This window comes from Orycteropus afer, unplaced genomic scaffold (genome assembly GCF_000298275.1).
Source record: "Orycteropus afer afer isolate SDZICR_OR568_19922 unplaced genomic scaffold, OryAfe1.0 scaffold00199, whole genome shotgun sequence".
Lineage (NCBI taxonomy): Eukaryota > Metazoa > Chordata > Mammalia > Tubulidentata > Orycteropodidae > Orycteropus > Orycteropus afer.
The window spans coordinates 3573218-3595208 of record NW_006921786.1 but is presented as its reverse complement, the minus strand read 5'-3'; the positions used below and the strand labels follow the sequence as shown (position 1 = coordinate 3595208).

Genomic DNA, 21991 nt, shown 5'->3' with positions numbered 1-21991 from the left:
TTTATTATCTCTTGCCCTTTGCCTCTGGGATCTTTGTTCATGAATGTATCCCATGCATGCACCCAGAACAGTGCCTGGCACAAAGACAGATGATAAATATTTATTGAGTGAATAAATGAATTAATAAGTATAGGTGCCTATTCACTTACTTTACAAATATTTATTTAGTCTGTATCCAACATTGCTTGAAGTGATAGAGTTACAGTGGTAAACAAAAAAGGCAAAGCCTTTTTGCTCATTCACTTTGGGGGACGGAAGCAACAAAGAAACAAAGGAGTAAATCTTTAATATTTTGGATGGTGATAAGCATTTTGAAGAAAATAATGGTACAGAGAATTTTTCAGGTGTGACGGAGTTCTGGAACACCTCTTTGAGAAGCTGATGTTTCAGGTGGGCTCTAAATGGTGGGAAAGAAGCAGTTCTATAGAAATCTGCAGGAGGATTATTCCTGGCAGATGAATCAAAGTGCAAAGGTCTGAAGCAGGAACAGCTTGACCATTATGGAGAGTGTAAAGGACCATCAGGAGTCCCTGGGTAGTGCAAACAGTTAATGGCTTGGCTACTTACTGAAAAGTTGGAGGATCAAGCACCCAGAGGGGCCTTGGAAGAAAGTCCTGGCATCTCTAGTTCTGAAAAATAAGCCATTGAAAGCCCGATAGAAGGTTATCTACTAGCCAAAAGGCTGGTAGTTTGAACCTACCTGGAAGTGCCTCAGAAGACAGGCCTAGAAATTTTCCCAAAGGCCATAGCCCCTATGGAGCAGTTCTACTCTGTACATATAGGATTGCCACAAGTTGGAATTGGCTTGATGGCAACTAACAACAACCAAAAAACCCTCATTGCCATTGAGTTGATTCTGACTCATAGCAACCCCACTGGGTTTCCAAGGTGGTAAATCTTTACCGAAGTCGATTGTCTCATCTTCCTTCCAGGGAGTGGCTGGTGGGTTTGAAGCACCAACTTTCTGGTTAGCAGTCACCAACAACAAAAACAATGACTAATAATGCTGAGCATCTTTTCATGTGCTTATTGAGAATCCAAAGGAGCAAAGTTCTACACTGACACACATGGGTCACCCTAAGTCAGAGTTAACTGTGTGGCAATCAGTTTAGAGGATGGTCAGGTGTGCGGTAGGGATGTGAGCTGAAAGCCTGGTAGGATCAGGTCATGAGGGGCTTCTGAGGCCATGGGGAGGAGTCTGACTTTATTCTAATTCCAGTTGGAAGTCTTGGAGGGCGTGAGGCAGAGATTAGATTGATCTGATTTCTGTTGTGAGAGCTGGTAGTAAAGTGGTCACATTGTGGCAGGCTGGGGTGGACACAGGAGGTCAAGTTAAGGAGGCTGTTATAGTTATCTAGGCAGAGACTGAGGGTTACGTGGCTCAGGGTTTTTGTAGTGGAGAGGGAGAGAAGTGACTGGATTTGGGATACATATGGAGATAGTATAGGCAGAAATTATTAGATGGTTTACAATGTAAGTGTGAAAGAATCACTATTCTTTTCAAACAGGATTTCATAAATGTGTCCCATCAGATAGACAAACCACAATTGTGTAAAATTCACAATTCACAAATTCACAATTGTGAAACCTAGGTTATTTCCAAAAATTTTGTTGTTGTTAGTTGCCAATGAGTGGCTCCAACTCATGGCAACCCCATGTACAAAAGAATGAAATATTGCCTGGTTCTGGACCACTTTCATGATCATTTGTATATTTGAGTTGCTTGTTATAGCTATTGTGTCTAAAAATTTACTTTAAGGATAATGCTTTACTGAACATTCTTCTATATAAATCTTTTACTTTGAGTTTTACTATTTAATTGTTTTCATTTTGATAGGCTGAAAATGGCATCACAGTATTGACATATATAAAAACACATGTAGTTTTCTTCATACAGTTTCAACAAATTTCTTTGCACTTATTTGTATCTTATGTTTTGTGGCTATTGTGAAAACATATCTTTCTAATGGGCTATCACTGATACTAGGAAAGCTATTAAAATTTGTCATTTATTTTATAATAGGCCCTTAACTCTTCCCTTTTTTTAATTATATATTTTTTATAACATCCATGAATGTTTGTGTGCTAGTTCACAGTATTCATACAATTGCTATTTTTCATTTAATTAATTGGCTAGAAATTCTAGCACAATGTTTTATAATGGTAGTGAAGGAGGTCATTGTGGTTTTTTCCACATTAACTGGAACGCCTCTAGTGTTCCACCATTAGATAGGATATTGTGCTCTCACTGTGTGATGAATTGCCATCTGCTAGAAAAATATTCAAATATCTTTACTCCTACTTTGCTAAGAGTTTTATTGAGGAATGGATGTTGAATTGTGTTAAACACCATTTTGAAATCTCTCAAGATGATTATAGAGTGTTTTGTCTTTGATCTATGTTTGGATATAGTGATATTAACAGCTTACGTACATAGAAAGAAAGGCCTGGTAATCTCCTGAAAATCAGCTAAAGAAAACTCTATGGATCACAACAGGACAATCTGCAACGAATCAAGGGGATGGTGCAGGACCAGGCAGCATGCCGTTTCGTGGCGCATGAAGTCATCTTGAGTAGGAGGATGACTGAATGGTACCTAACTGCAACAACATCTATTGAACAAAACTTACCAGTTGGTGGCATACTGTCATTTGTATAAACTGCTGGGCTTGATTGGTTACCATTTTATATGGATGTCTTATGCCACTATTCATGAATTAAAGTAACCTAAAACTTTATTTTCTTGTGTTGCCTCTATCCCTTTTAGTATCAAGTTTATTACATAATTAAGGCCCTGAGAAGTACTGTAGGAAAGAGGCTTGTCCAATTGTGTTACCCTAGATTCCCAACATTATTTGTGTACAAATGTATTTTATATTACTTGCTAATATTAAGTTAAAATACAAATAATACACTTGGAGAAAATACTTACAACATACATACCAAATAATAAAATTTATAAGAATAACTATACATCAATAAGAAAAAGGGAAATTACAAAACATAGGCAACGAATCGGAACAGAAAATGGACAGAGGAAGGAATATAAATATTTGAAGATAGTCAGTCTTAGCAGAATTAAGCCACTTTAAAAAATTTAAATGAAAATTTTTTTCTCATTTTACTGCAAACAATTCAAATGACTGAAGATATCTGAGGCTGCACCAGATCTACTGGATAAAAATTTGGCAGTGTCAATAAAAAAAGAATATACTGCTTATATGAATTTCCTACTGCTGCTGTAACAAATTACCACAAATTTAGTGTCTTCAAACAACACAAATTTATTATCTCATAACACGAGAGGTCCAAAGTCCTAAAATCAAGGTGTCAGAAGGGATGATTCCTTTTGCAGGCTCCAGGGATTATCAGTTCCTTGCCTTTTTCAGCTTCTAGAGGCCACCCACATTCCTTGGTTCATGACTCCACATCACATCACCTTTTCCTCTTTTGCCTCCATCAACCTACCACATTTTCTTTCTTTGACCTTCTTTGTCTCCCTTTTATTGTTCCTATGTACTGTCGAGTTGGACCCGACTCATAGCAACCCCTCCTTGGGTTTCCAAGGCAGTATCACTAAAGAAGTAGATTGTCCAACCTTCCTTCTGAGGAGTGGCTGCAGGGCTTGAACCACCAGCCTTCTGGTTAGCAGTCAAGTGCCTTTGGCACTATGCTACTTGGGACCCTGTGATTACATTTAGGGCCCATCCAGATAATTCAGGATAATCTCTCAATTTCAAAGAACTTAATTTCATGGTATTTGCAAACTCATTTACCACAGGAGGTAACATTTGCATGTTCTGGGGATTAGGATATGGATATCTTAAAAATATTGAAACCAAACTCACTGTCATCAAGTCAATTCCAACTCCTAACAACCCTTTAGGACAGAGCAGAACTGTCCCATAGAGTCACCAAGGTTGTAAACCTTTACAGAAGCAGACTGCTTCATCTTTCTCCTGCAAACTGGCCGATGGGTTCAAACTGCCAACCTTTCAGTTAACAGCTGAATGTCTTAACCACTGTACCACTAGAGCTCCTTATGAATATCTTGTTGTTGTTGTTGTTGTTACGTGCCCTTGAGTCGGACCCAACTCATAGCCACCCCTTCTTGGGTTTTTGAGGCAGTATCACTACAGAAGTAGATTGCCCCATCTTCCTTCTGAGGAGTGGCTGGTGGGTTTGAACCGCCAGCCTTCTGGTTAGCAGTCAAATGCCTTAGGCACTACGCTACCAGAGCTCCTAGGGAGGTATTAAAAAAAAAAGTATGTTGGATATTTATTTTAGAAAAAATAGAAGCAAACTAAATGCTTAAGAAGTGTTGAATAGTTAAATATAGTCCATTTATAATATGGAATACTATATAGCTTTCAATGAATGAGGTCTCAATATATGTCCCAATATGAAATAATCTTATGACACGAAGGAAAAGTTAGTATTATCCATTTATATTTAAAATATGTTAAATTTTATATGTGCATTTATGTGAATGGAAAAGCACACAAAAGTTGGTAGAACGTTTATAGGCCAAATTATTAACTGGAGGTATTTCTTGGGAGAAGACTGAGGCTAGAGGGAAAGGAAGGTGAATGCACATTTTACCCTATATTATCTATTGCTTGAATTATTTTTTAACAGTGAAAATGTTATTATACGTGTGGTGGAGTAAATTACTTAGTGTGGCTTTTCTACCCATGAATCTTTGTAAATTCCAAGGTGGGATTTTCTATGAGCAACTGAGGAGCTCCTGATTGCTGAAGCTATCCACCTGGGTTATTTCTGTTGGGCGTGGCACAATATAATGTTCTGGGAGGTTCCCACTCTCTCTCACGTGTTTAGAGTTCTGATGTTGTGATTGGCTAATTTGACCACCCTTCCGGTCTCAAAAGGAGTCCTCCTGGAGGCAGAACTCTCTCAGACTGCTGGTTGAGGAAGACATGCTGCCGAAAGAGACACGCACCCCGGAAAGAGACACGTGCTGCTGGGAAAGAGGCGCAAGAGACACGCATCGCTGAGTGAGACACTGAGAGACCAGCACTGCTGGGAAAGAGACTGTGAGAGGCTGTTGGCTGAGGGACGGTGGGCTGGGAGAGAGACTGACTGTTTTTCCTGAGCTTGAATTGTAGCCTGGTGCTTCCCTAATAAACTCCAAAATCTGTGAGTTCTGTGTGGCCACTGCAGCGAATTATTGAACCCAGGAGAAAGGTGGTGGTGCTTTGGGAGGAACGGTTGGAGAAAGGGCTGGAGGGAGGCAGCATGTCTGGCCTTGTAGGAATAGGCCTTGGGTTACTGCTGGTAATCCTGTCTTCCTCTTGTGGGATTAGAGGAGGTCAGAACATGTGGCCTCCTTGCCGTTTTTGCAATATGTTATGTTATTAAAAATAAAGTCGTTGGAAAAAATGCATGAGGAATAAATAGAAAATTCCAAGTAACTTAGCAGGGAAAATCAGGCCATGAAATTGCAAGAAAAATCATTCCTCAAGTAAGCAGGAAAGATTACATCAGATCTATTTCAGTTTACCTGTAAAAGGGAAATGAAACTGCCAAAACGGAGACTTAAAACTTCCAGACACTTATTATTGAGCTCTGATTTGCAGATATTCTTCACGTAATAACTAAGGATTGATCTCTAACTTTGAAAATAGTGAGAACACAGGGAAATGCCCATAAGAAAGCAGAGTCCTGTGAATGCAGAAGGGTTTGAGGGTAGACCAGGAGTCCTTCAGTTCATGGGACAGTACTTATCCTTTACTTATCTTACTTACCTAGTGCTACTCTAACATGAATACCACACATGAATTTAAAGAGCAGAAATTGATTTTCTCACAGTTCCAGGGGTTATAAGTTCAAAGAGGGCCCTGGCTGTTTCCTTGTCATAATTCCTCCCTTGTCAGAAGCCCTGGATGTCCTCTGGTTCCTTGGCTTTTAGACAATCTTCACAAGGCAACTGTCTTCTCCTGAGTTTGTGTCTCTGGGTCTATTCTGGCATTCTTACAACTCAGAAATAATTAGGTTAAGGATCCACTCTAAACTGGCATGACCTCAACTGATTGATTACATTGCTTTAGATTGCATTATGAAAAGTGATATTATATCAGATTACACTATGGCAGGTAATTTGTTCCACCTAAGGCTAGCTGATTTAATCACATGTAACTACTCCATGACAGCAGCTAGACTAGTATGTAGCCAAACAACTGGGAACCACAGCCTAGTCAAGATGACACGTTAATATTAACCATCTTGCAATACACTCTGATCCAAAAAAAAATGTTGTTTGAGACCCATTAATGAGTTATAAATGAGCCCTGGTAGTGCAGTGGTTAAGTGCTTGGCTGTTAACCAAAAAGTTGGCATGTGAATTCACCAGTGGCTTCATGGGAGAAAGAGGAGGTAATCTGCTTCTGTAAAGATTTATAGCCCTAGAAATCCTATGGGGTATTGCTATCTGTCCTATAAGGTCACTGTTATTCGGAATCGACTCGATGGCAATGGGTATCAGGCAATGGATGCAACCTACAGATTGCAAACACTGGTCTACAGGATAATGTTAAATTTCTTAGTGATGCCCAAACTCAAAAAAGCTCTCTGCCATTGACCTGCTTCTGACTCATAGTGACCTCCATTGTGTTTCTGAGGGTGTAAATCTTCATGGAAGTAGATCATCCCATCTTCCTTCCATGGAGTGACTGATGGGTTTGAACTGCTGACCTTTTGGTTAGCAGCCAAATGCTTTATCCACTATACCACCAGAGCTCCTTAGTGATGCCCAGGGTACTGTTAACAATCTTGCTCAATTCACCTTTTCTTAGCTCCTGCCTCCCCTTCTGAGGCACCCACTTTTATACCCAGGGGTCAGACACATCATGCTCTTTCAAGCATCTATGTCTTTGCAGACATTGCTTCTCCCTGGAATGCTCTTTCTACCACCTTCTTCATCTAGTAAAATATTCATCCTTAAAACAACCAATTAACCAGCCAAACAAACAAATAAACAAACAATCAGTTGCTGTTGAGTCAATAGCAACTCATGGTAACCTCATGTGTGTCAGAGTAGAACTGTGCTCCAAAGGCTTTTCAATGGCTGATTTTTTTTTTGAAATTGATTGCCAGGCCTTTCTTTCAAGGTGCCTCTGGTTGGACTTGAACCACTAACATTTGGGTTAGCAGCTGAGTACATTAAGAGTGCACTAATCTTCATCCTTACAGCCCTTGCTTATTGGACTTTCTCCTCCCAGTTTCCTACCTAACCAGAGAGTTAGCTGTGGTCTCTTCTGTGTCTCCAGTCACTGAAAAATTTTAATTTTAATTTCTGTTAATGTAATATACATACACAGTTTTAAAAGGCCAGTGGAGCTACAAGTCTTAGAACAAAACACATGCCAACTTCACCCCCAGTTCTAGCTCCCCAGAAGCCACTGTTCATAACTTTTTGCATCTTCCTTCTGGGATTTCACTCCTTGTCACTAATGGGTATGCTTATATTGCTATTATTTTCATTTTAGACATTATCAAATGACATCCTACTGTATAGATATTTAGTTATTTTTACTGCTCTTTTTTCCCTACCAATGGTCCCTTCCCCCATTATGGTTAGTTATACAGATATTTTTATTTAAATCAACATTCAGCATTTATATGATTATTATTATAAACAATGCATGCTTAATTTTTTTTTTGGAGTTAATAAGTATCTTTATTGTTTGTTTCCTGATAAGATGACATTTGAGCAGTTACCTAAAAGAAGAAGAGGTGGGAATCATGGGGATCTTATATCCCAATTGGTGCTAAGACTCATATCTCTGGGATTTTATTACTACCTCATAGACCCTGGTATATAGTTGGTTCAAATAAAGGTTTGTTTGCCCAGTGAATAAACCAGTGTCTGAAGCCCAGGCTAAACACTCCTAACTGAGTCCTTGTATTCTTTGGCACATTGGGGTGCTGAGTTGCCTTTGGGTCAGAGGAAGAGGTCTGCTCCTCTCTTGAAGTATAATCTGGTGTCTGGTATTATCCTACCTTGTTGAGGGTGTTGAGAGCTGCCTGGGCTGCTGTGAGGGCTGGCTCTGCTTTGGCCAAGTCTTCCTCACAGTCCTTCTGCTTCTGTTTAACCTCAAGCATGATGAGTGCTACCTTCTGCTCCTCTTCATCTGCAATGGCTTTCTCTTTGCTCACTTTATCAGTCTCCACACCTACCACTTGAATCAGTTTGTCTGCATCTTCATTCTTCTGTTTCAGCTCCACTTCCTGGGTGGCCAGCTTGGCTTTGAGATCATCCACCTGGATCAGAGAAGCACAGGGTCATCAGGGATAGGGGCACAGCTCAGGACCAAGCTCTCTGACCTGAGAAAGGAAAGGAATGCTGGATTCCCTCTTTCCTCTATAGTAAATGTGTGGAAGATCCTAAGCACATGCCCCGAACCTTCTCAATTCCCGAATGACTTAAACTGCTTCTCATGGACATTGTGTCTAAGTCATATCCACTTCAATACAGAATATCTTGCACACAGTAGGTCCTTAATAAAAATCAGTCATTGGTTAATTGAAATTGGTCAATGTGGTGTGTGCTAAGGATTAAGCAAGAGATAAAAAGTGAGTGTCTACTGCACATCCTTACAAGACATAGATGACTAAGTTGGGGGCTAGCAAGAATCCCAATGAGTCAGGCTAGCTGGATTCACTTTGAGCCTCTGAAGAAATCATAGGTATTCTAGAGGCAGGCAGGAAATGATGGGAATAGCAGCACCTGGGAAACCATCTCTTCCTGAGATCAGCTAGAGATAAAGGAATGGTTTTCTATCTACCTTCAGGTCGGTGTAATTCAGTGGTTCTCAAAGTGTGGTCCCCGGGCAAGTACCATGAAAATCATATGGGAACCTGTTAAAACTCATTACCTTCAAGTCAAATCCAACTCATAGTGACCCTAAAGGACAGTTTCCCATATGGTTTCCAATGCTATAATCTTTACAGGACTGGACTATCATGTGTTTCTCCCATGGAGCAGCTGGTGGGTTTAATCACTAACCTTCGAGTTAGCAGCTAAGTGTTTAGCCACTGTGCCATGTGTTAGAAAGGCAAATTTTCAGAGCTGGGAAGTCTTTGGGTGGTGCAAATGGTTAACTTTCTTAGTTGTTACTGAAAATTTTTGGTGGTGCAAATGGTTAACGTTCTTAGTTGTTACTGAAAATTTGGAGATTCCAGTTAACCCAGAAGTATGTTGGAAGAAAAGCCTGGTGATCTGCTTCCCAAAAAATCAATCATTAAAAACTCTATGGTTTTCATGAATATTACTCAACCATAAGGAGAAATATACTGATACATGCTACAACATGGATGAACTTTGAAAACATTTGTTGTTGTTGTTGTTAGGTGCCATTGAGTCATCTTCAACTCATAGCTACCCTATGCACAGCAGAATGAAATACCACCTCGTCCTGTGCCAGCTCCATGATCCCTGCTATAGTTGAGTCCATCGCAGCAGCCACTCTGTCAATCCATCTCGTTGAGGGCCTTCCCCTCCTTCATCCACCCTTATCAAACATGACATCCTTCTCCAGGGAATGGTCCTTTCTGATAACATGGCCAAAGTAAGTGAGACAAAGTCTGGTCATTCTCGCTTCCAAGGAGCATTCTGGCTGCACTTCCTCCAGGACAGATTTGTTAGTTCTTTTAGCAGTCCATGGTACTTTCAGCATTCTTCTCCAGTACCACATCTCAAAAGCATAAATTCTTCTTTGGTCTTCTTTATTCATTGTCCTGCTCTCACATACATATGAGATGATTGAGAATATCATGGCTTGTGTCAGGTGCACCTTAGTCCTCAAGGAGACATCTTCACTCCTCAGCACTTGAAAGAGGTCCTTTGCAGGCAACTTGCCCAGTGCTATACATCATCTGATGTCCTGACTGCTGCCTCCACTGGCATTGATTGTAGAACTAAGCAATGTGAAGTTTTTGATAACTTCAATCTTTTCTCCATTCATTGTGATGCTGTTTACATTGTAAAGCTTGAAAACATTATGCTGAGTAAAGTAAATCAGTCATAAAAGGACAAATATCGTATGATCTCACTTATATAGATATCTAGAATAGGCTAGTGAGAATGTCCAGACTTTGTCTCACCTACTTTGGTCATGTTGTCAGAAAGGACCATTCCCTGAAGAAATATATCATGTTTGGTAAAGTGGAGAATAAGCAAAAAAGGGCAGGACCTTGCAGTGCAGTGAATTTCTTAATATGACTCTTCAAGCCATCATCCTCCATTTTGTGATGTATTATGAATCCTAGTCTCTATGCCTGTTTAGGGTGGGATGTATCTTGAGTCCTTCCTTGCTGGAGGGTGTGACTCAAGTCACAACCATTCTGTGATATATTGTAAATCCATTCTCTATGCCTGTTTAGGGTGGGATGTATCTTGATTAAGGAGCTCTGGTGGTGTAGTGCCCAAGGCATTTGACTGCTAACTGGAAGGTTGGCAGTTCAAAGCCACCAGCCACTCTGCAGGAGGAAGATGGGGCAATTTACTTCCATAAAGATTTACTGCCATGGAAACCCAATGGGGGTTGACAGTGAGTTTGGTTTTTAGTTTGGTTCTTGAGTCCTGCCTTGCTGGGGGATGTGACTCAACCCACTACCCTTAGCTTCCTTGAGGGTACATATAGGAATGTCCTGGGAAAGTTCACTCTCTTGCTCCAATTCTTCATTTGGTTCATCATCATCTCACTCCTAGACGTGACACAGCAGCTGTCATCTGACTTGCTGACTTGGGTTTGCCAATCATATGAGATGGGAGAATCCTCCAGACCTACCCACAGACCTGGATCTTGCCAGCCTGCCAGCCTCCACCATATGAGCTGTTTCCTTGGGAGTTTTTGAGTTCTGTGAGACACTACAGCAAACTATGGAACCCTAAGACAGGAGGGAGATTATTGAGGGGAGGAGGAGGAGTTGATGTCAGAGATGACGAAGTGGCATGGCAGTTTGGAAAAGTTGGACATTTGGGACATCTTTAACCTCCGCCTCATAGGGACCAGCCTTGTGTTGATTTTTCTAAAAGAAATTATTCAAGCAACCCTCAGTGAGATGGATTGATACAATGGCTGCAATGATGGGTTCAGTTATAGCAAGGATTGTGAGATTGGTGCAGGACCGGGCAGTGTTTCTGTTCTGTTGTACATAGGGTCGTTATGAGTTGGAGCTGACTTGATGGCACCTAACAACAACAGGACCAAGGAAGAAAAGGATGGAGAGAAGGGAAAGGAAGACTCAAGGCTTAAGAGACAATGAGTTTCTTTTAAGGATGATGAAAAATTTGGGGAATGGATAAGGATAATGTTTAACAACATGATGAGCATAACTAATGTTGCTGAACATGTGAAGATTGTTAAGATAGCAAATGTTCTGTGACATATATATTTACCACAACAAAAACCAAACAAACAAAACCACATGGGGTCACCATGAGTCAGAAGAGATTTCATGCAACTGGCACCCCAGATCTAGGGAATCAGAAACTCTGGGAGTGGGGCCCAGCAATCTGTCCTTTAACAGATCCTCTGGAGGATGCTGATGCCCTCCTAGGTTTGAGATTCACTGGCCTAGTGTTATGGCCCTTTCAGATACAAAGGGAATACTCAAACTTATTTATTTCTGGGAAGTAAAAAGGTCATTTGTATTTGAAACATGGCTCATAAACTTTACATTCCAGAATGACCTCTTGACTCTCATTTTTCTGTATTCTATTTCATGCAACAATAGAAGATTACTTCAGAGCTCCTGGAACATGTCAAACAGATTCAAATGCTTTATGATGCAAAATGCATAAAAGGGAAAATAAAACTGAGGCTTAGACACTGCTGATAATTCCCTTTTCATGGCAGATCAAAAGAAAAGAAAAGGAAAGGGGGAAAAAAGAATGCTCTTTAATTTTGTGTATTCATAGAAGCTGGAGACTTTGTGTTAACCTCAAATGGAGGCCTGCTCCCTAGAACTTGTCTTATATTTACATGTTAGAAGGTTAATCCATTTCCATCTCCTGTTGTTCAGCTGCAGATAGTTATTTCTACAAGGACAAAGATGCAATTGTAAATCAAAATGATTGAGGCGCATAATCACTCCAGTCAGCAAACACACCAGTAACTTTTTGTTCCTTTTCAAATCTTGGGAGATTTGAGAAAATTGAAGTGGGTTTTTATTTGGGCTATTGTTTTGTTTTGTTGATTGCAGAAATGGCTTATGTCTCTAGGTCTAAGGTAAACAATCACTGACACCGTGAATAGGAGTGTTATAGCTCCTGAGCTGTGACATGAAGTGACAGGAGTATCCCACCAGTTAGAATTAGGCCTCTCCCCACAAAAGTACAGAGAAGGCCTAACTCAAGGCCATTTTATGGTTCTTCTGCAATAGAACAGGAAATTGAAGGAGGTTATTTTAAATGTCTCTTCTCCTTTTCCTTTACTCAAAGCATTTGTGACACATTTTGGATCTTTTCTTACTTAGACACTTCCAAGTCTAGATATGAAGACTAAGAGGGAGAGCGTCATGAACTTTAAAGAGATCCTTTCCCCCAGTCCTGCTAGACCCATAAATATTGACACTATGTGGTAAATGGGAGGCTTACTGAGTGGGGTGATAATAGGGTGGTGGTGAGAGGCCTTACCTTCTTCAAGGACCAGTCACATAATGTTAAAGAGAGAGGCCTGATTTCCCAGAACCTTCTCTCTACAAAGCTAGCTCTAGAGACCTGGAAAATAAAGCTGAGAGGGAATTAGAAGAAACAAAATGCAGTGTTTGTGTGGACACAAGTGCATGGTGCCTTCCTTACATTGTCTATGGGGAGAACAATTTTTCTGCAGGCAGCTCTAGGCTTTTGGGAAAGGGTTCTATTGCATCTCTGGTTGCCAGAGAAGCAGAAAGAGTCCAAGATAATCAACAGCAATAAATACTTAGAGTGGAAGACCTATAGGGATCTTTCTTAATTCTAAGTTCTTATAGTCATCCAAATTCTAAAAAGAATTTGGATTTCAAGATGGCTCCCCTTTTAGATAGAGATGTTTCCTATCTATAGTTGTTTTTATTATTGCTATTGAATTAGCTCATGGAGATCTTATGTAAAATAGAAGGAAAAAATGCCCTATTTTGTGCCATCTTCCTATATGGTTGGTATCTTTCAAATCATCGGTATGTTTGAGTCCATTGTTGTGATTATGTGTCAATCCATCTCAATGAGGGTTTCCCTCCTTTTTTTCTGACCCTTCGCTTTAGTAAAAGTGATGTCTTTTTCTAGCAATTGGTCTTTCCTGATGTCATGTCCAAAGTAAGCAAACTGAAGTCTCGTTCTCCTTACTTCTAAAAAGCATTCTGGTTGTGTTTCTTCTAAGATTGATTTATTTGTTATTTGGGTAGTTCACAGTATACTCAATATTAACAAACACCAAAATTCAAATGATTGATTATTCTTTCTTGCTTTTTCTTTGACCAGCTTTTGCATGCATATGAAACAACTGAGAAGACAGGTGCACCTTGGTCATCAAAGTGACATCTCTGCTCTCTTCTAATAACATTGTTGGATTTTCCTTGGGAGAGCTCTTCCTACTGAGTCCTTGTAGTTTGGGTAGGGCAGAACTCAGGGGTTGTCCTTTGATCCTGGCTTGGACAATTAAAGTATCCAAGCCACAGAGATCAGTTCAACTATGGGCAAATCAATGACCCAAATGAAGCCAACCAGAGTCAATGACTATTCACTCAGGTACTTGGCTGAAAGTAGTGGGAAACAGACACTCCTTTTCCTGCTGTGGTTGCAAAGAAGACAGGATATAACCCTGGGGAATTCCATGGACCATGGGAGTTGCCTGCCTGAGCATGAGTCTAATGGAGAGGACAGGAGAGCCAAGGGAGGAGAAAGTCAAGTTGTATAGGGTACATGTGAGTATCAAGATCCAGCCCTGTCCAAATCAAGCTCTATCTATGATTTTTCAGTTACATGAGTCAATTAATTTGTCATTATTTTGTTTTATGATTTTGACTAAACCAACTTCAGTTGGGATTTTAGTAAAACTGAAGAGTCCTGAAATCAAAAGGGTCCTGATAAAATAAGTAATCTCAAAAATTTCCCTATTATCTACTTTCTCTTCTCCTTCCTTCCTTTCATTTTTGTTTTTGTCTTTTTGCTAAGTGAATTTCGGTTACATTCTTTTTTACTTGCAGTTAAGAGAGTCCTTATTAACATATCATCATAAATTATTAAATGTCAACTACACATAAGTTTGGTGGTCTGAGATTTTGAAAATCCCAAGATAAACTAAATTTATGCTTCCAGATTGACTGAATTTGTGGAATAAACTCAAGACACATGTTATTTGTAAAACTTTTAGGCCTTTTATGACTATTTCTTCAATCCACCAGCCCTTTCTTATGTGTATAACTCAGTTAGATACAGAAGTGAGAATGAAAATATTTTCCAACAAATGCCAATGAGAGATGAAGTGAGACCCAAGTCAGGTTGGGGGTCTTGACTGGGTCAAGAGAAAAATGCAAGTTACACTAACTGTGAAGACTTAACCTACAGCAAAGACAAAGGATGCCACCTGAAGACCTAGCAGGATCAGAAACCTATCCTTAGGAATGTCACAGGGACAGCATAGTAGGACATGAGGTCAGAGAGGTAGCAAGGCAGGGTTGGAGAGGGGCCTTTAAAGGCATTGTAATGAGGGAAATGGGGGCCACCAAAGGGTTTTGAGAAAGAGAGTTATATGATCTGATTTAAGTTTTAAATTGATCACTCTCCTGCTCAATTGATGACAGACTTTACAGGGGTTAAGGGGAGAAGAAGTGTAACTAGCTGGAAGGGGGCCATGCAGTTAGAAGATGACAGTAGCTCAGACTAGGGCAGTAGTAGTGAAAGGGGTGACAAGTGGCGAGATTTTTGGTATATTCTGAAGTTAGAGACAACTGCATCTTATGATGGATTGGTTGTAGGTGTGAAAGAAACAGAGGAGTGAGAAGAGTCAAGGATGACCCCAAGGATTTTGGTCTGAGAAGGTGATGAGGAGGTTTGGGTAGGGGAATATCAGGAGTTCACTTTATTAAAATAATCTAGGTAAGCAGTGTCAAAATTAAAGCATAGATGGTGGGAACACAGCAGAAAGGATAGATTTGAGAAATATTTAGAGAATTTACCTATTGAACCCATAGCCATTAAGTAGAATTCCGATACATAGTAACCCTACAGGACAGAGTAGAACTGCTTCACAGGGTTTCCAAGGCTGTAAATCTTTATTGAAGCAGATTGCTACATCTTTCTCCCACAGAGTAGGTGATGGGTTAGAACTGCTGACCTTTCAATTAACAGCCAAGCACTTAACTATTGTGCCACCAAGTGAGCAGTGAAGGCAAAGAAGGAGTCTAGGATAGCCTCTACTTTCTGACATAGGTAACTAGGTAGATAGAAATATCATTCATTGTGGTCAAAATGAGGAAAGAGACCATTTTTGGTCGTTTAAGATAAGGAACTAACACCAGGTCTTGGGAGGATTCTCCACTAACTGACAGAACTAAAGTCACTCAATGCTGTAGAGGCTGCTCCCTGTCAAATAACTGTTACTAGCTTCTGTTGAGTTGGCCATCAACTCATGGTGACTCCATGCACAATGGAACAATGTGCTGCCCAGGCATATGCTGTCCCCATGATTGGTTTCAGATTCGTAATTCATCAGGTTTTCACTGGCTGATTTTCAGAAGTAGATCACCAGGCTTTGCTTTCTACTCCATCTTCGTCTGGAAGCACCAGTGAAACCTGCTGTTATGGATTGAATTGTGTTCCTCCAAAACACATGTTGTAAATCCTAACCCCTATATGTGTAGTTCCCATTTGGGGAATAGGGTTTTCTCTGTTATGTTAATGAGTCCATTTTAGTGTTGAGTATGTTTTAAACCAATCATCTTTGAGATATAAAAGAGTATATTAGGCATTAAGAAGGAAGCACCAAGGGAGAAAGAGTGATATCAAGTGTAGATCACCAAGGAACCAAGGAAGAGAAGCTAAAAATGACAAGGATCTTCCCCCAGGGAATACAGAGGGAGCCTTCCCTAGGCCTGGCATCCTAAGTTCAGATTCCAAACTTCCTAAACTGAGAAAATACATTTCTATTCCTTAAAGTCTCCCATTTGTGTTATTTCTATTATAGTAGCACTAAGAAACTAAGACACCTGCTCAACATTATAGCAACACAGAAGCCTCCACTGAAAGGTGGATGGTGGCTGTGTATGAGGTGCATTAGCTGGGAATTGAACCCCAGTCTCTCACAAGGAAGGCAAGAATTCTACCACTAATCACCAATATCTCACCCTTGTTAAATAAAGATCACCTAAACTGGAAAACAAACATTTGTGTTTTCTTTACATTCTGCTGAAAGACCCAGGGACCATACAAAATAGAGTACTCTGGGAGGGGGGTAGAGTACCTTTCCCTTCCTCTGCTCCCTGGAAACCATACTCTACACAGAATGATTAGCAGTTCTCAGAAGGTAAGTGGGCAGGAGGTAGAATAGAGGCCAGCAGGGATGCAGAATGATCTGAGAACACTAATGGTGGAGGAAGAAAGGGAGAGGTAAATGTTTAAAAATATGGCAGTAATGTATTCTGAGATTGTATTTTATGCTGTTTTCTACAAGTACAGAGATTGAGAGAACCAGAAAGTGACTGGGAGAGAAGATCTACCTTTTCAGAGATGAACTATATACCAGGTGAACTGCTAGGACCTGGGCTGGGCTGTGTGTACCTGAAAGACTGACCCTTACGAAAAAGTTATGGACATCAAACACAAGGAAAAAGAGTAGTGTCACTGACAATTTACACATGACATTCCTTGACAAACAGTGAGTCTAAAGAGATTGCATCTTGCCTGAAGACAAACAAACAAAAGAAATAAGGACTTCAGAAAAATAAAGAACAAGGAAGACTATAGCTCTGAAAATGAACTCTTACAGGATCCAGACAAACAAAATGCTTTGGCATCACAGTAGAATGGTTTCTGTGAAATAGTTTCAGAAAAATTTAAAAAGCAATAAGGTGTTGAAAATGGAAAAGGATGAGATTAGAGAGGGCAATTAGGAAATTAAAAATGCAGTAACATAATCAAATGCATTGCAAAGCACAAGCAGCAGAAGCAATAGTACATAATATTAAATTAATATTGTAGAGGATGAACTTGAAAAGTTCTAGAATGTAGAGAAAAAGAGTAAAGGTATTAAAACAATGAGCAGCAGGAAGTCCATCAGCTACTCACTGCTTCCAGAGGGGAGGCTAGACAGAATGGAACAGAACCATGTAACACAAGAAAAATATCACAAGAAGGGAAAGGCAAGGGGTTACTAAATGAACTCAAATCCTTTTGATACAGTATATTCCTAATCAAGAAACTGAAGAGGGGAGAAAGAACAAATCAAAACTAGGAAATTCAATAGAACTATTCCAAAGGCAAAGTTCTAGAAAATAACAGTAAACAAAATGCTTAGATATCTACAGGAACATGAGATGTCTAGGAATTAAGTCGATTATAATTTTAGTTTAATTGTGACAATTCATGACATTTTACCACCTTAATCTGAGAGGCAGGCTGTGCTGCTAGTACACAGAAAGTAGACAGGGGCCACTGAGGAAGGGGAGATGATTGATACGCATAAGCAGGGTGCAGAACAGGCACTAGTGTTGTCCACCACTCTCAAGGGAATGACAGTGATTGGACTGAAATAAACTTGTTTCATTTGGAAGAGTCAGAATAAAATTGTAACAAAGACAGGAAGACAGGGGTCTTATAATGGCAAAGCCACGTAGGGGTATATGAGGAAATGCATGAAATGACACAGGATTTATTTAAGAAATTAGGCTTCAATGGCTCTTTGGCAAATAATCCAGGAAGAACAAAGAATATTGGCTAAAGTATGTCTCTGAAACCATTTCTCCTAAACAATCCTCTCTTCTGATCTTGAGGATGGAAGAGAAGTGAACTAGAGAGGAAAGGAAAATAGAGGAAATAGTTGTTAGCTGCGGTTGAGTTAATTCTGATTCATGGTGACCTTTTGTACAACAGAGTGAAATTCTGCCTGGTTCTGTCGTCCTCACAATAGTCAGCATATTTGAGTTCACAACTGTGGCTATTATGCCAGTCTATCTCACTAGAAGTCACCCTTGTTGACCCTCTACTTCACCAAACATGATATCCTCCTCCAGTGACTGATCCCTTCTAATGACATGTCCAAAGCAAGTGAGTTGGATGATGTTCTGTTGTGATTCATTTGCTGATTTTTGGAAGTAGATTGCCAGGCCTTTCTTAATAGTCTTAGTCTGGAAGCTCTGCTGAAACCTGCCCACCATGGGTGACTATGCTGGTTTTTGAAACTGACTGACAACATATGATGGTGGCATAACTTCCAGCATCATAGCAACATGCAAGGCATCACAATATGACAAACTGACAGACAAGCAGTGGAGAGGAAAAAGAGGAGCTGGTTAAGAGGAAGACAGAAAAGGGGCTTCGGGGAATTTGAGTACCAATGAGATCAGACTAGAAGCGGAACATGTGTGCTCCCACTAGAAGAGCTTAACCTCGACCTTAGGGAGTGTTTCTGATGATACTGGGACCAAAACCATAAATGATTTTCACTATGTGTTCTAACTGGCAGTTACTTAGATTGTGATCCCTCCAGTTCACTGAAAAGTGGCCTTTCCCAGTCCCTCTGAGTCCCCAGCAGTCAGGAGAGAGATTGAAAGGACACCACTCACCTGGGCAGAGGTGCTGTGGAGCTTCAGTAGCCCATTCTCAAGCCTCTCCATTTTGGACCTGAGCTCCTTTCTGTTTCTGCGCAGCAAACTCTGGTAGAGTCTGATGAACTCAAGAAAGGATTTGGGAGTTGTGTAGTTGTAACGCTGCTCATTGTTCAGATAAGACTGGGATGTTTGGTTGACACTTGTGTGGACAAAGGCCATGAACTTGCTAATTGACTGCTTTACTGTGGGCTAAAATCAAAGAGCATGAAATAAGAGATAATCTTACCATGAAGATGGGAGAATGACTACTCACCCTGCTCATTGCTTCACCATGTGGAAAGCTGTGCTCCAACAATGCTATCAATGCCTGAACTTTCAACCTGAGATTCTGGATGTGAAATTACTTGTACCCTGAGGTGGGGAAGATCTTAAAGAGTGTATTCTTTTCTTTCTCACCTCAATGTTTTCTGTGTTCTGCAAGAAGCGAAGGCTGACAGACTCTAAAGCTTGCTGAGGCCACTCATGGAACCAAATGATGGCTGTGCAGTTCACAATGGCTGGGAACTTCCTGCTGCGCACTCTCAGCTTGTTCCCCACAGGGGAGAAACAGAGAGTTACCTGGAAAGTCAGAGAGTGAGGAGAGGCGAGAAGTTACTAGAGAAATATTCATCAGAGAAATGGATATGGCCTCGGGTTTCTTTAATGCCCAGAAAACTGGAAAGCACCTGCAAAAGTGACAACATTTGTGAAGGCAGTGCTTTCCAGCAAAGAAAGCAAGAATACTGGAACTGCATAATGGATGAAGGAGGGTGCCCGTAAAGTAGATGAGAATGGCATGCTTGCAATGATCATTAGGCTGAGAGGGGCTAAGCTCAGCACTGCAGCCCCTTCACCCTCTCCAAAGACAATCAAGAAGGACGATTGTGCCCCAAATACCAGTAGAGGCTCCCATCAACTATTTCTGGTGCCTCCCTGTCATGGGTAGCAAATCCTTCTTTACCTTCAATTGTTGTCGGATCCGATCTATAAAGAACTTCCAGCAGTTCTCTCTGTTATCAACCAGACCTTGGCTCTTGACTTCATTCCTCACACTGCTTATGATGTTTTCAACTTCATCATCTGAGTAGAGATCTGGAATCTCCCCTGGGAGGACAAAAAGCACAGATGGGTGCTTTGGTATCTTATTGTAGGATGCAATCTGACATGGGAGGTCATCTTACCTTGGGTTCAAACCCTATGGTTTTCAGTCCATGTTTCAATATGTAAAACTGCACAACAAAATTGCATTACATTTTCTTTTTACCAATCAGATAGCAAAATATTTGAAAGTTAAATAAAACACTGTATTAATGAGTCAGTATGTGAAAGTAAAATTATATGTTCAATCTCACTGATGAACAAAAACTTTTTAGTTTTCACTAATTATAGAAGAATAAATACATGAATACATGATGACCAAGTAGGGATAATGCTAGAAATACAAAGATGGTTAAATATTATAAAAATCTATGAAATAAATCATCATATTAATAGATCAAAGGCAAAAACAATATCAACAGTGAAATAGATGTATACAGTTTCTATAGATTGTCAACAAACAAGAAAAAAATGAGAATTCTCTTGACACAATAATAGATATTAAACCCACAGCAAACATCATATATAATGATGAAGTGCTAAAATATTCCCTTTAAAATCAGGAACAAAACAAGCATGATTTCTCTTCAACATTACATGGGAGGTCCTAGACTGCAAAAAGTCAAGAAAAAGAGACAAGTCAAGGAGAGTTCTGGTAAGATGGCAGACTAGGCAGAAAGACTGCACAGATCCTCTTCAACAAAGAAAAGGGGAACCAATTAACACAGACATAGAAGATAATCCTAGAACCCTGAGCCTTGAAGGGAAGGATATAGAAGCGGACTAAATCTCAACTAGCAGAAGAATTTGCATGAAAATATCAAAAAAGGAGACAGATGGAGCTGCGGTCTGGCAGTGACCCTGAGTGATCCTAATGGCACAGACAGCTTGGAGAGTGCTGAGTGGTGGTAGGACCTAAGAATTAACCTAAAAATCAGCTCTCCTAGCCAGGGACTGCATGCAGGACTGCTCTGAGGGCTGGGGAATAAATGGAGAAGGAGAAGAGAAAGGCAGGCTGAGCTGTGGAATTTGCTGGTCCGGAGGGTGTCACCATTTTGAATGTTTACAAGCTGCTTAACCATTTTGTATATTTAAAGAGACAGCACTCTCGCAGATTTCAGGGTCCTAAGAACAGATTCTGCTTGCCAGAAACCCCAAGGATACCCTGGACCTGCACAATTGAAAAGGTGTGACATTCCTCTTGTTACTCTTATATGCCATACCCCTTGGTGAACAGAGGTGCGGTCATCCCCCACTCCCACCCACCTTCTGGGCCCACAGGAACGCCATCCAGTCTGTGTGCTCAGATGGAGTCTGGGTGCCCTGCCCTGTCCTCCTCTGATTTTTTTCCTCTTTTATAATTTTTATTTATTTATTTCTTTTTTGCTTTCTTTTTTCTGGTGTTTAGTTTGCTTGAATTTGTCTGTTTTAAAACTACTATTATTAATAATACTTTTTTTTCCTTTTTACTATTTTTGTTTATTCTTCCCCTCCCAGGTCCTAGTTTTCAGCTTTTTTTTCCCCGTGTTCCTGGTTGAAAAAAAAATGGTTTTTTTTTAAATTAATTTTTTTACCCTTATTTCTTGTGGTTAAACCCATCCCTTGTTTTTCTTTTTGCATTTTTCCCATTTTTTTCTTCATTATTTTACTTCCCTACCTTTTTTACTCTTAGTGCCCTATCCCCAGATATTGCAGGTTTCCTTGTCTTTTTCTTCTTTTTCCCACTTTTCTTTTGGTTACTATTCCTGTGTGATTACATGCTGTACTTTTTGTCCCTGTGCTTTTAGGTTTTTGATTGTTATTCAATTATAATTTTTGTCTAACTGAGTGGGAGACATCAACAGTTCTCATAAAACACAACTACACCCATACCTCCTGCAATTTCACTAACTGAGCGAGAGCTACCACTTCCTTCTCCACCAACTGGCCAATTATAAAAAACCACCAAGAGAAGCCTGAATCACCCTTGGCTGCTCTTCACAAACAGTTAACAGAAATCTAAATACAACAACGCCACAATGTCTCGGAGATAGCAGACCATCACAGTCCACCCAAAGAAGCAGGATAAAGTGGTAGAAACAAGGGAGCA

The 21991-nt window shown here is 40.2% G+C and overlaps 1 protein-coding gene across 1 annotated transcript in view; it reads right to left on the bottom strand.

The window, feature by feature from the left end:
* DNAH9 (dynein axonemal heavy chain 9) overlaps nucleotides 1-21991 on the bottom strand; it is a 722341-nt gene that overhangs the window by 211061 nt on the left and 489289 nt on the right. The window contains exons 46-49 of the mRNA XM_007948048.2: nucleotides 19766-19908; nucleotides 19222-19383; nucleotides 18781-19014; nucleotides 8020-8280 (exon numbers count right to left, since the gene is read on the bottom strand). Of these exons, the coding sequence (XP_007946239.1) occupies nucleotides 8020-8280; nucleotides 18781-19014; nucleotides 19222-19383; nucleotides 19766-19908 (800 nt within the window). The remainder of the gene's footprint in view (nucleotides 1-8019; nucleotides 8281-18780; nucleotides 19015-19221; nucleotides 19384-19765; nucleotides 19909-21991) is intronic.